The following is a 15,607-nucleotide window of genomic DNA, read 5'->3' as shown; positions in this document are numbered from 1 at the left end:
GAAAAGTATCTAAAAATAAATATAGCACAATTGTTAATGTATATACCAATATAAACAGATATAAACTGTAACAGAAAAAGGAAAAGTAAAAAGGCAGAATTTTTATGTGACTGAAGTTAAGTTTTTGTCAGCATTAAATAGACTATTATAACTATAAGATGTATTATGTAAGCCTCATGATAACCACAAAGAAAAAAACTACAGTAGATTCACAGAAAATTAAGAGAAAGGAAACAAAGCATATTACTACAGAAAAAGAATACAGCATGAGAGGAAGAAGGGAACTATTAAACGGAAAACAACCAGATGGTAAAACAAGTCCTTATCTATCAATAACAATCTTAAATATAAATGGATTTAGGGGTACATGGGTGGCTCAGTGGGTTAAAGCCTCTGCCTCTGGCTCAGGTCAAAATCCCAGGGTCCTGGGATTGAGCACTGTGTCAGGCTCTCCACTCAGCAGGGAGCCTTCTTCCCCATCTCTCTTTCTCTGCCTACCTCTCCGTCTACTTGTGATCTCTCTGTTGAATAAATAAATAAAATCTTTAAAATATATATATATATATATAAATGGATTTAATTCTCCAACCAAAAGACAGAGAGTGGCTAAACGAATTAAAAAAAAAAAACAAAAACAAAAAACAAAAAAACAAGGGGTGCCTGCGTGGCTCAGTGGGTTAAGCCTCTGCCTTAAGCTCGGGTCATGGTCTCAGGGTCCTGGGATCGAGCACTGCATTGGGCTCTCTGCTCAGCAGGAAGCCTGCTTCCCTTCCTCTCTCTCTCTGCCTGCCTCTCTACCTACTTGTGCTCTCTCTCTCTTTAATAAAAAAAAAATAATAATAAAGAACAAGACGATTATATGCTGCCTACAAGAAACTCATTTTAGCTTTAAGGACACATTAAGATGAAAGGGAAGGGATGAAAAAAGATACTCATTCAAATGGAAACAAAAAGAAAGCAAGGGTAACTCTACATATCATACACATACACACACCCCTATAGATGACACATATCTAAACCTAGATCTCAATACATATTCCAGGTGAAATAGACTAAATTGAAACTGTAACAAGAGACAAACAAAGTCACTGTATGATGATAAAGGTGTCAGTTCATCAAGAGGATGTACAGTTGTAAATCTGTATGTAACCCAACCTTGGAACACCTAAATAAATTAAGCAAATATTAATAGATCAGAAAGGAGAAATAGAAAACAATGTAAAATAGAAGGGGACTTCAATACCCAATTCCAACAATGGGTGGATCATCCAAACAGAAAATCAATAAGAAAATATTGGACTTGAACTACACTTTAGACCAAATGGACCTAACAAATATACACAGAACATTCCATCCAACAGCTGGAGAATACATATTCTCCTCAAATGCACACAGAACATTCTATGGATAGATCCTGTTAGGTACAAAACAATCATTAACAAAATTTAAGACTGAAATCATATCAAGTATCTTTTCTGACCACGATAGTATGACATTAGAAATCAATAAAATAGGAAAGATAGAAAATTCACAAATACATGGAAATTGAACAATCTAATCCTGAACAATTGATGGGTCAAAGAAAAAATCAAAAGGAAATAAAAAATATCTTGAAACAAATGAAAATAACACAACATACCAAAACTTACAGGATGCAGCAAAAGTTCTAAGAGAGGATTTTATGTGATAAGTGCTTACATTAAGATAAAAAGATTTCAAATAAACAACTATATACTTCAAGGAACTGGAAAAAGAACAAACTAAGCCCAAAGTTAGTAAAAGGAAAGGAGAAACAAAGAAACAAAGATCGTAAGAGAAATAAATGAAACAGAGACAAGAAACAATAGAAAACAACAAAAATTAAAAGCTGGTCTTTCGAAAAGATAAAATTTATAAGCCTTTAGTTAGACTAAGAAAAAAAGATTTAAATAAATAAAATAAAAAAATGAAAGAGGGAACATTAAAACTGATACTACAAAAACATAAAGGGTCGTAAGAGACTATTATGAACAATTATACACCAACAATTGGATACCCTTAAGAAAGAACATATTCCTAGAAATAAACTACCAGGACTGAATCATGAAGAAAAAGAAAATCTGAATAAACTTAAAACTAATAAGGAGGGGCAGCAATGTGACTCAGTGGGTTAAGCGTCTGACTCTTGATGTCAACTCTGGTCATGATCTCAGGTCCCAGAATTGAGCTCTACATCAGGTTCTGCACCCAGAGTGAAGTCTGCTTGTCCCTCTCCCTCTGCTCCTCTCCCCACACCTCCACTCTCTGTCTCTCAAAAATAAATACATAAAATCTTTTAAAAAAAAATGCAAACAAACAAAAAACAACTAGTAAGGAGAGTGAATCAGTAATCAAAAAAACCTCTCTAAAAAAAAAAAAAAAAAAAAAGTGGAGGACCAGATGGCTTCACTAGAGAATTCTACCAAACATTTAAACAAGAATTAATGCAAATCTTTCTCGAATTTTTCCAACAGACTTAAGATGAAGGGACATGCTTAATCTCATTTTACAAGGTTAACATTACTCTCATACTGAAGCAAAATGAGGATAATAAAAGAATTTTGTAGGCCAATATCCCTGATGAACATAGATGCAAAAAGCCTCAACAAATACTAGAAACCAAATTCAATATCATATTAAAAGGATCATGCAACATGAGCAGGTGGGATTTTATCTTTGCAATACAAGGATAGTTCAATATACACAAATCAATAAGTGTGATATGCCACATTAAAAGAATGAAGGATAAAAACCATATGATTATCTCATTAGACACAGAAAAAAGCATTTGACAAAATTCAAAACCCCTCCATGATAAGAAGTCTTAACAAATTAGGTACAAAATGAATGTACCTCAACAGAATAATGGCATATAATATATGACAAGCCCAAAGTTAACCTCATCCTCAATGTTGTAAAATTTCAAAGCTGTTCTTCTAAGATCAAGAAAAAGGCAAGGATGCCCACTCTAACTATTTCTCTCCAGCATTGTACTAAAAGTCTAATCAATGCATTAGGCAAGAAAAAGAAATTTAAAAAAATAATAAAGGTAGAAGTAAAACTATCTATGTTTGCAGATGACATGATTTTATATGCATAACACCCTAAAGACTCCACCAAAAAACTGTTAATAAATAAAACTAATAAATAAATAAAATTGTGGAACACAAAATCAAAACACAGAAATCAGCTGCATTTCTACACAATCACAATGAATCATCTAAACAGATAATTTAGAAAGCAATCTCATTTATAATAGCATCAAAAACAATAAAGCACTTAGGAATACATTTCACAAAGGAGAAGCTAGACCTCTATACTGAAAACTATGAGATACTGATAAAAGAAACTGAAGACAACACAAATAAATAGATATTCTATGCTTTTGGTTTGGAAGACATATGTTAAAATATCCATACTACCCAAAGCAATCTACAGATTTAATGCAATCCCTATCAAAATTCCAATGACATTTTTCACAGATATAAAAAGAACAATTCTAAAATTTATATGGAACCAAAAAAGACCTTAAATTTCCAAGATAAACTTGGGAAAGCAGAACAAAGCTACAGGTATTACACTTCCTGATTTCAAACCATACTACAAAGTTATAGTAATCAAAACAGTATGGTACAGGAATAGAAAGATATATAGATCAATGGAACAGAATAGAGAGCCCAACAATAAACCCATGCATATACGGTCAATTTATCTTTGATAAGGGCACAAACACACAATGGGGAAAGGATAGTGTTTTCAATAAATGATGGTTGGAAAACGATATTCACATGCAAAACCATGTAATTAAACTCCTATCTTACACCAGTCACAAAGATTAAGTTGACAGGAGTCTTAGCAATGAATTTTTGAATCTGGCAACCAAAATCACCAGCAACTAAAGGAAAAATAAACAAGTGCGACGACATCACCTAAAAAGTTTCTGCACAGCAAAGAAAAAATCAACAAAATGAAAAGGTAACTTATGGAATGGGAGAAAATATTTGCAAACTGGGTATCTGATACAGGGTGAATATCTGGAGTACATAAGGAACTCATACAACTCAATGGCAAAAAATATATAATAATAATCTGATTTTAAAATGGGCAAATGGGCTGGTCCGAAGGTAGTGAGTTATCTCAATTGATTGTTCACAGTCAGTTAAAATGGGCAAATGACTTGAAAAGACATTTTGGAAAACAGTATGGAGGTTCCTCAAAAAATTAAAAATAGAACTGCCATATGATCCAGCCATCATACTCTTGGGAATATATCCAAAATAATCAAAATCCATATTTTGAAGTGATATCAGCGCTTCCAGGTTCATTGAAGCATTATTCACGATAGCCAAGATATAGAAATAATGCAAAGTGATGGACAAGTAGATAAAGAATATGTGGTGTGCAAACAAACTGAGGGTTGCTGGGGAGAGGGGGGGTTGGGAGAGGGGGAGTGGGGTTATGGACATTGGGAGGGTATGTGCTATGGTGAGTGCTGTGAAGTGTGTAAACCTGGCGATTCACAGACCTGTACCCCTGGGGATAAAAATACATTATATGTTTATAAAAAAAATTAAAAATAAATAATTTTTAAAAATTCCAAAAAAAAAGAATATGTCGTGTGTGTGTGTGTATACATATATATATACATATATATGTATACACACACACACACACACACACACATACATGCAATGGAGTATTATTCAGTCATAAAAAAGAAGGAAATCCTGCCAATTGTGATAACATGGATGAATCTGAAGGGCATTATGCTATGTGAAATAGGCCAAAGGAAAAAAAATACTTTATGGTATCGCGTACATGTGGAATCTAAAAAGGAGAAAAAAGTCAAACTCAGAAACAGAATGGTGGTTTCTGGGGCTGTGTAATGGGGGCTAACAGGGATGATGTTCATCAAAGGGTACAAACTTTTAGTTATAAGATGAAGTTCTGAGAAGCTGATGTGCAGCATAGTGACTGCAGTTAATAATACCATATTATATAAAGTTTGCTAAGAGTGTGGATCTTAAGCGTTCTCACACACAGAAAGGTAACTGTGAGGTGATGGATATGTTATTAATTTAATTGTGGTAATCATTTCATAATGCACATATAATCATTGTGTTGTATGCTTTAAATATATACATATGTATTTGGCAAAAATGAAAATTATGAAAGAAAATATTTGGAAATAATTTAATGATTTTGATGTGGGTGTTTCTAAGCAATAAATTAACCCAGAAAATGTATAGAAGTGACTGTAAAGAAATTTTAAACTTCTATAAAGCAAAAACCATTAATAAATTATAAACTAATATCCTAGAAGAAATGTTATATACATGTAACAGGCAAAAGGTTACTGTCTATAATATAAAATATCCTATACATCAATTTTCAAGTGGTCGAGAAACATAAATATGCCACACACATTTGAAAGATGTGAAACTTTACTAGGGAAGACTGGTAAAATAAATTCCTTTTTTTTTTAATCTGTCAGAAAGAAAAAGTTAAATGTCATGGAGATACAAGGAAATGGACATTTTCAGCATAAGTTTTCAGTATTTATCAAATTATAAATATTCATACATTATGATCTAGCAGTCTTATTTCAATATCCTAAATACTAAAATAAGTATGCAAAGAATACATACAGATATGTTCTTACTCTTAGCACTGGTTGTTATGACAAAAAGATAAATAGAATCTTAATGCCCACTGATGTGGGAGTGGTTAAGTACTTGGTAATCATTCATGATGATGAACAATAAAATGTGGAGATCACGAAAAAGTATGAAGAAGATATAGGCAGACACCCAAGATACACAAGTAAAAATAAAAAGTTACATAATAATACTGATTCTATTTTTTTATGAAAACACTGATTTTGGGAATGTTTTCTAGAATGATACATACAAAACCATTTACAATCAGCACCAGTGAGGAGTAGATCCAAGGGAGAGAAACACTCCCTCTTTTCTTGAAATATTTCATCTGTATGTCTCACTATATGCATGTATTATTTTGTAATTAAAAAAACTCCTCTACATCCCTCCCCCACCACACACACAAGCCTGTCACTTCCAGGAATGTAATCACCTCCTTATTTTGAGCTAGATACCTTTTCCCATTGGTCCCCTTGAGTCTGTCCTCTTCTACATTGCACCCTCTCAAATATTTGAAGACAGCTGTCATGTAACTTTCAATCTTCTATTACTCAATTAAATATCAGATGCCATCATGCATTCCTTATGTGAATAGTTCTCAGAGCTCTAAAAACACTCTTTATACAATGTTAAGGCATATTGCTCTGAGGTTCCTCTGACCAGAGCAAAGTAGAGTAGGTTTATTAAGCCCTTTGATTTGGATTTTGACAAATAAGATTAAACTATTTCAACCATAAAGTTCTATTAAGCCCTTCTGATAACCATACGAAACTGTTTACTGAAAATATAAGCATGGGGTACAGGACTGATGGAATCTCTCTGTACTATCTTCGCAACTATTCCATAAATCTGAAACTGTCCTAAAAAATAAATTTCATTAATACATCAAATTTAATCATATATCTGCAAGTATAAAATGTAATTTAAGATTTTCCTCATAAGGAGGTTTTCTTCACAATCTCACATGTCCTACAGAAATGTGTAATTTGAGTTATATTTTTCTTACATATATTTATGTCAGTGAAGTTAGTGACTTCACTTAAACCACCAAAAAAAAATGTGATACAGCAAATGGTTTTAACAATAAAATCAGAAAAACTACTTCATGAATATGCAGAGAAACAAATAATTATGTTTTCTCTGAAAGTTAAAAAAACAAGAATTGCTAAAACAAAACTTTAGCTTACTTCTGTTTATGGACTTTAAATTCTAGTCATATATTAAAATTAAACTAAATTGATTAAAACTTTGAGTTAATTAAAATAGAAATATCTCCAAAACAAGTCCAAACACATAAAAGAGATGTCTAAAAATAACATATATTTTTAAAAGAGAACATCTAAGATTGGTTCATGTCTCCTTTCTTAATCAAACTGCTGGTTTAATATACATTCATTTGATATTACAGTAGTTATTTAATAACTGAATACAGTATGATTTAAAAACAATTATGATATAATTACCTTAGATAAGTATTTGCAGATAAGACACATAAAACATCACGATAAACCTGTGAATAGAATAAATTAAGCTTTTCTAAGGAATTATGTGACATTTAAAATGCTCTGCTTTATAAACATAAACACCCTCACTAGAAAGAAGTGTTTTTATCCTTAAAGTGAGTCCTCGGGAGCACTTTAATCCCACCTCTGCCTCAGGCAAGTATTTTCGTGAAGTTCTAAATTCTTTTATTAAAAAAAGAAAAGAAAAGAAAAGGGCATTGGGGTAAATCTTTAAGGTCATTTCAACTCTACAATTCTAAGCTCTTACATGTGGACAGCTCCTTATTAGAGTTTATATCTTACTGGGAGGGAAGTGGGCTGCAAGTGGGGAATTGGTTTCCACCAAGGAGGCAGAGACTATTTTATCTTAACCTTCCAAGCAAAGCAGGACTCTCTCTCTCCTTCCCCCAACCCTCCCTTGCCCCACCCGCCCACCTCCTCCCACGCATGCAGTTTATATTCCTGCTTCAGTAAACTTCTGATTCTTATAAAATTAGCTGTGGCAAATCTTCTTCCCTGATCTAGCTCCGTGGGAAATAACCACAACAGAAGGCCAAAGTACGCTTACCACAATGTACCACTTGATGGTGAGGGAGGAAGGGAGGAGTGGAGGTGAATGTGGGGGCTTAACTGGGCCATAGAGTTTTTAGCTGCATCCTAGGCAACTTAAAGATATAGTAAAAAATTTATGGGGAACTTCAAGTTTTACACTGTGATGTGGTTTATAACTTAGAGATAAACAATGAAAAAATACATAGTGAAATTTGAATCCTAAAATGAAATCTAAGCTTAGAATTTTTAACTTCTCTCATTCATTCAAGAATATTTTTTGTGGATGAATATTTCAAGTGTCACAAGTGAGATTCTGGTAACTTAGGCAAGCAAAAAGCCTATTTAGGGGTTTAGTTAATAGAACATATGCACTCATAGGAGTTTAAAATTCAGTAGTTTCACAGAAAAATCACACGATATTAGCTTTCCTTCTTTCTTCCCAGAAGTGATTTCATACAACTGAAAAAGTAAATGAACATCAGTTCTTGAGGGAAAAAAAAACAAGCCACAATGGGACAAATAAAAAGGAAGGGTTTATATGGAGAAAGAAAGGTGTTACACTTTAATGGGTACAGGGACGGGGACATGTCTGTGTGCACATGTGTGTGTGCACATGCAACAAATGCACAAAAATACCTTTTAATGCATATGAATGGTTTGAGCTGTGGTGTGTTTGGGAGCTAGTACTATGTTTATGAGTCGTGGATCTTAATTTTATAAAGATAGTAATAGTAGATCTCACTTTCATCTTCTCCCATGTTAGCTATATCCCCACTGAGTAGTTAATTCCTGCATTAGCTCCTCTAAGTGGAGCCTTCAAACAACAGCACCATTTGTCATGACGGAACAGAAACAGGCTAGTGGAGAGTTAGGTGGAACCAAAGGGACATGGTGTGTAGTTTACCCATTTCTTCTTACTACCCCTATCCTCTTTCCAAGTGGTCTCTAGGGAATGGGTCAAGGGCACAACCACAGAGATGTAGAGGCAGATGCCTTTCTCACTCAAATTGTTCACATTTTATGTGAAAACACAGGAATGAGAAATGTGGGAGCTAGAACTATACAGAGAGGAAAAGCAATTTGACTTTAAATAAAGAAAACCAGTTTTAACAGGACACATCTGGTAAAGTAGTAGAGAAATGTTATTGCTATCTACTTGAAGGTATAAAATAAATACATAACTGACTTAAGACAACCTCTAAACAATATAAAGATGGTTCAAAAATGCTAAAAACTAAGACCCAGTGTCTTTAGCTAGAATTTTAGATACACCACTCCCGGACCAAGAAAATCTGCCAGAGGTATTTTAGAACATTATTTCTTTTATCATAGTATATTTCTTTTGTTGGGAAAATACATAGAATACACAGACAATGTTTTAAAGAATTTCTATACAAAATTCTCCTGTGTGTGTCTTAAAATGGATCAAGACTTCCTTGAATGTGCTTTATATTTAGAAGATACTGAACTGTTGTTTTCCTTTCACAGCTCCTTTGACAATTTTAATTCTTCAAACTGTGTGATTATTTGCTTGATGCCCACCAAGACTGTAAGTTCCAAGACAGGAGAAGACCTGTTTTATTTGTCTCAGTGGACTAACACTGTGAATGTAGTTCATGGTACATAGTGGGTAACTGATTTCTTTTGAAAGAATAAGAATATCCTTTCTGATGAGGCTTTCTAAAAAACCCAAATAATAATTTTTTAAAAACCATATAATACTAAATAAAGAGAGAGCTGAATAAGAAATTTTTTAAAGGGGGGTATGGATTCCTCCTAATAAAGTGGAATTCCCAGTTATTAGCATTAATTAATACACTATAGTCCTTATCTTGAACCCAAAATCAAATGAAAAAAATTTTTAAAAATACCTTTTTGAAGATAAAATAAGTAATCGTCATAACAACTGGAAGCAATAATGTCTTTGTATATCTCAATGGAGTCTGGAATAAAGCAAATTATTCAAAATAGTCATTTATTAAATTTTATAGAAAATGAGTAAAAATCTGTCAAATTGAGTATCACAATGAAATTTTTTTTCTTTTTTTTAATATTTATTCATTTGACAGAGAGAGACACAGCATGAGGGGGAACACAAGAAGGGGGAGTGAGAGAGGGAGAAGCAGGCTTCCCACTGAGCAGGGAGCCCGATGTGATGGGGGGCTTGATCCCAGGACCCTGGGATCATGACCTGAGCCAAAGGCAGCTGCTTAACCACTGAGCCACCCAGGTGCCCCTCACAGTGAAATTCCTTAAAGGTAAAAATGTTTCTGTCATTAACATTATATATATTTATCAACCTTCATCTTCTACTACAAGAATGAAAATTATAAAAAATTATACAAATGTACCAAAGATTTTAACAGTAAAAAAACATTAAACCAAAAATAAGCTATGTCTATTATTTTTCCTTTCTTTTGGTTTTATTTTTCTTTTATTTACATAATATTAATCTTAAATTTTATGTTTACTGATCCCCAGACCCTACATTATCATTTCCTGAGCTGCAAAGTTCCATTATTTTCACTGGTGAAACTATAACAAACAAGGAAGAAAGCCAGTCTATGTAATAACTATAAATATGAGTAAGCAATAAAATAACATCAGCAGCTAAATAATTCTCATGACCCATTATTGTGGTCAGAGTGATTTACCATGTCACTGAATTAAGTACTTCTTGAAGGCAGGAACCAAGACATTTTCCTCCTTGTTGTCAGTCCTACAGCAAACTGCCTCACAGATAAATAAATAGTACTCATAATAGTTTTTGAGTGAATGTATGACTGGTTGGATAGAAAAGAGAATAATGTATGATTAGTAGTATACCTTTCATGGCAGCATCTTGTTAAAATTTTTTTAATAATATTTGGAGTGTTAAGTGAAATAAAACTAAAGTTTCTGAAAATCAAAAGAGAATTTGGATTTGAGCAGGTGACCTAGATTATTAAAAGTAATTGAACTGTATGGGGCACCTGGGTAGTTCAGTTAGATCCCAGGGTCCTGGGATCAAGCCCAGCATGGGCTCTGTGCTCTGGAAGTCTGGTTCTTCCTCTACCTCTGACCTGGCCCCTGCTCAAGCTCTGGCTCTCTCTCTTCTCTCAAATGAATAAATTAAAAACAATCTTTTAAAAAAATGTATGAAAAATATATTTATTTTAAATATATTTAAATATATTTATATTAAAGTATTCAAATATATTTAACATAAATATATTAAATAATATAAATATGTTTTATATATTATAGAATATTATGTATATAATATAGAATATAATGTATAGAATAGAATATATAGTATAAATATAAATTATTTATATTAAAAATGTATTAAAAAATGAAAGCAATTGAACTGTGGATCAGATAGTATGTTCAGCACTCTTCCTGGATTATCTCATTTAATCATCATTAACTCTTTAAGATAGAAGTCACTGTATGACTAATAAAAGTTACAGTAAAATAAATGATAAAAGTTGGATGCCTCTGGACAAAAATTGTGAGTTTCAGACTAAAAGGAAAATTCAGGAGCAAAAAACTATCATACCTGTAGAAAAGGGAAAAAATCAAAAAATATTCATACCGCTTTTTCCATGAAGTCAAATTCAGGAGCACAGGTATAAATTAAGGTATCAAAATCTGTATACCTTAGGATTCTGGCTGCTATAAGGTCACTCAAGCGAATCTGAGAAGAAAATAAAGTAAAATAAATTAAAATTACCCTAAGAAATATGGTCAATAATAATTGATTTGTTTTATTAGTAAAGTCTACAAAGGAGATAATTCAAGGTCCACAGATGTCCCTCAAAGAAAATTTTTTAAAAAATCAGTAAACTATTGCTATGTACTGAATTATGAAGAAAACTGAAAACAAAGAGAAATATCAAGAAATGAAAAGAAGAATAGAGGTCAGAAAAAATTAAACAGAGATGATAATATAAAGAATGAGCTAAGACCAATACTCACTGGGCAGAAACCACCATGCAGTTAATCATGAGATTTTATAATCAGCATTTATTAAGAAGGAAACTATCTCACATTAACCCTTTCACTACATATCACAAATCAAGATTAAATTTTTTATGTGTTGTTATTTCCTCAAAGCCTCAAACACTGGTTACAATTTTTGGTGCTTGTTGAATTTTTCAGACATACATTCAAGCCATTAAACATAAGAGCTATTCATCATAAGAACTGCAACTACACACACTACTTTGATTTAGTTAGTTAATCTCCAAGGCCTTTGAAATAAACATCTCCAACCAAACTCAATGTAGAACTCCTACTTTCTACTGATTATTTATTACCCACTGTCAATGAGACAAATATTTTTCTACTGCATTCTCAGAAGGCCAAAAAAAAAAAAAAGAAAGAAAGAAAATATCTGGAATGTAAACCTTAATTCAAATTATTCTGCAGGAACAAAAATTATTTTATATCAAATGTAACAATTGTCTGGGTTTTCATTTTTTTATGCTTTCCTTAACTACCAGTAGCAAAGATAATTCAGACTTTTCTAATTTGAACTAGGCCTGATGACTGATAATAATTTAACTAAACCACATTCATTTCAAGTCTCACAACTGTCACATACAGGAATTCACTTAAGAGTACCAAGAGTGTGGGTCAAGCGGAGAGGAGTCAAGATGGCGGAGGAATAGCAGACTGAGATGACATCAGTTTGCAGGAGTTCAGCTAGATAGTTATCAAACCATTTCAAACACCTAGAGATCGAAGAGAAGAAGAGCAGCAATTCTAGAAACAAAAAATTGACCACTTTCGGAAAGATAAAATGACAAGGTGGAAAAACTCACCACAAAAAAAAGAACAAGAGGCAGTACCAAAGGCTAGGGACCTAATCAATATGGACATTGGTAATACATCAGATCTAGAGTTCAGAATGACGATTCTCAAGGTGCTAGCTGGGCTCAAAAAAGGCATGGAAGATATTAGAGAAATCCTGTCTGAAGAAATAAAAGCCCTTTTTGGAGAAATAAAAGAACTAAAATCTAACCAAGCTGAAATTAAAAAAGCTATCAGTGAGGTGCAATAAAAAATGGAGGCTCTTACTGCCAGGATAAATGAGGCAGAGGAGAGAATTAGTGATACAGAAGACCAAATGACGGACAATAAAGAAGCTCAGCAGAAGAGAAACAAACAACTACTAGGCCACAAGGGCAGAATTCGAGAGATAAGTGATGCCATAAGATGAAATAATATTAGAATAATTGGGATTCCAGAAGAAGAATAAAGAGAGAGGGGGGCAGAAGGTACATTGGAGGAAATTATTGTAGAGCATTTCCCTAATATGGCAAAGGGAACAAGCATCAAAATCCAGGACACACAGAGAACTCTCCTCAAAATCAATAAAAATAGGTCCACACCCCGTCATCTAATAGTAAAACTTATAAGTCTTAGCGACAAAGAGAAAATCCTGAAAGCAGTTCGGGACAAGAAGTCTGTAACATATAAGGTTAAAAATATTAGACTGGCAGCAGACTTATCCACAGAGACCTGGCAGGACAGAAAGAACTGGCATGATATATTCAAAGCACTAAATGAGAAAAACATACAGCCGAGAATACTATATCCAGCTAGGTTATCATCGAAAATCAGAGGAGAGATAAAAAGCTTCCAGGACAAACAAAAACTAAAAGAGTTTGTAAACCCCAAACCAGATCTACAGGAAATATTGAAAGGGGTCCTCTAAGCAAAGAGAGAGCCTGAAAGTAGGAGACCAGAAAGGAACAGAGACAATATACAGTTACAGTCACCTTAGGGACAATACAATGGCACTAACTTCATATCTTTCAATAGTTGCCCTGAATGTAAATAGGCTAACTGCCCCAATCAAAAGACACAGAGTATCAGAATGGATAAAAAAACAAAACCCATAAATATCCGGTCTATAAGAAACTCATTGTAGACCCAAACACACCTCCAGATTTAAAGTGAGGTTGTGGAAAACAATTTACCATGCTAATGGACATCAAAAGAAAGTTGGGGTGTCAATCCTTTTATCAGATAAATTAGATTTGAAGCCGAAGACTATGATAAGAGATGAGGAAGGACACTATATCATACTCAAAAGGTCTGTCCAACAAGAAGATATAACAATTTTAAGTATCTATGCCCCTAACATGGGAGCAACCAACTATATAAACCAATTAATAACAAAATCAAAGAACACATTGACAATAATACAATAATAGTAGGGGACTTTAACACCCCCCTCAATGAAATGGACAGATCATCCAAGCAAAAGATCAACAAGGAAATAAAGATCTTAAATGACACACTGGACCAGATGGACATCAAAGATATATTCAGAACATTCCATCCCAAAGCAACAGAATACACATTCTTCTCTAGTGCACATGGAACATTCTCCAGAACAGATCACATCCTGGGTCACAAATCAGGTCTCAACCAGTACCAAAAGACTGGTATTATTCCCTGCATATTGTCAGACCACAATGCTCTGAAGCTAGAACTCAATAACAAGAGGAAAGTTGGAAAGAACCCAAATACATAGAGGCTAAAGAGCATCCTACTAAAGAATGAATGGGTCAATCATGAAATTAAAGAAGAACTGAAAAAATTCATGGAAATAAATGATAATGAAAATGTAACAGTTCAAAATCTGTGGGACACAGCAAAGACAGTCCTGAGAGCAAAATATATAGTGATACAAGCCTTTCTCAAGAAACAAGAAATGTCTCAAACACACAATCTAACTCTACACCTAAAAGACCTGGAGAAAGAACAGTAAAGAAAGACTAAACCCAGCAGGAGAAGAGAAATAATAAAAATCAGAGCAGAGGGGCGCCTGGGTGGCTCATTGGGTTAAGCCGCTGCCTTCGGCTCAGGTCATGATCCCAGGGTCCTGGGATCGAGCCCCGCATCGGGGTCTCTGCTCCGCAGGGAGCCTGCTTCCTCCTCTCTCTCTGCCTGCCTCTCTGCCTAGTTGTGATTTCTCTCTGTCATATAAATAAAATATAAAAAAAAATTAAAAAAAAATCAGAGCAGAAATCAATGAAATGGAAACCAAAAAACAAACAAACAACAACAACAAAACCAATGGAACAAATCAACGAAACTCGGAGCTGGTTCTTTGAAAGAATTAATAAGATTGATAAGACCCTGGCCAGAGTTATCAAAAAGAAAAGAGAAAGGACCCAAATAGGTAAAATCATGAATGAATGAGGAGAGATCACAACCAACACCAACGAAATACAAACAATTATAAGAACATACTATGAGCTACGATACGCCGGCAAATTTGACAATCTGGAAGAAATGGATACATTCCTAGAGACGTATAAACTACCAAAACTGAACCAGGAAGAAATAGAAAACCTGAACAGACCCATAATCAGTAAGGAGATTGAAATGGTCATCAAAAATCTCCCAACAAAAAAGAGCCCAGGGACAGATGGCTTCCCAGGGGAATTCTACCAAACATTTAAAGAAGAATTAATACCTATTCTCTTGAAACTGTTCCAAAAAATAGAAATGAAAGGAAAAGTTCCAAACTCATTTTATGAGGCCAGCATTATCTTGATCTCAAAACCAAAGACTCCATCAAAAAAGAGAATTATAGACCAATATCTTTGATGAACTAAGATGTGAAAATTCTCACCAAAATACTAGCTAATAGGATCCAACACTACATTAAAAGGATTATCCACCATGACAAAGTGGGATTTATTCCTGGACTGCAAGGTTGGTTCAACATCCACAAGTCAATCGATGTGATACAATACATTAATAAAAGAAAGGACAAGAGGGGTGTCTGGGTGGCTCAGTGGGTTAAAGCCTCTGCGTTCGGCTCGGGTCATGATCCCAGGGTCCTGGGATCGAGCCCCACATCGGGCTCTC

General features: G+C 33.9%; 1 protein-coding gene across 1 annotated transcript in view; it reads right to left on the bottom strand.

Moving 5' to 3' along the window:
- DPY19L2 (dpy-19 like 2) overlaps nucleotides 1-15,607 on the bottom strand; it is a 101,037-nt gene that overhangs the window by 22,496 nt on the left and 62,934 nt on the right. Inside the window, exons 14-16 of the mRNA XM_046020089.1 lie at nucleotides 11,310-11,411; nucleotides 9,604-9,675; nucleotides 7,142-7,188 (exon numbers count right to left, since the gene is read on the bottom strand). Of these exons, the coding sequence (XP_045876045.1) occupies nucleotides 7,142-7,188; nucleotides 9,604-9,675; nucleotides 11,310-11,411 (221 nt within the window). The remainder of the gene's footprint in view (nucleotides 1-7,141; nucleotides 7,189-9,603; nucleotides 9,676-11,309; nucleotides 11,412-15,607) is intronic.

This window comes from Meles meles, chromosome 10 (assembly GCF_922984935.1).
Source record: "Meles meles chromosome 10, mMelMel3.1 paternal haplotype, whole genome shotgun sequence".
NCBI classification, from domain to species: Eukaryota; Metazoa; Chordata; class Mammalia; order Carnivora; family Mustelidae; genus Meles; species Meles meles.
Note: the sequence above shows the minus strand (reverse complement) of the source record. Positions and strands in the feature narration are given on the sequence as shown.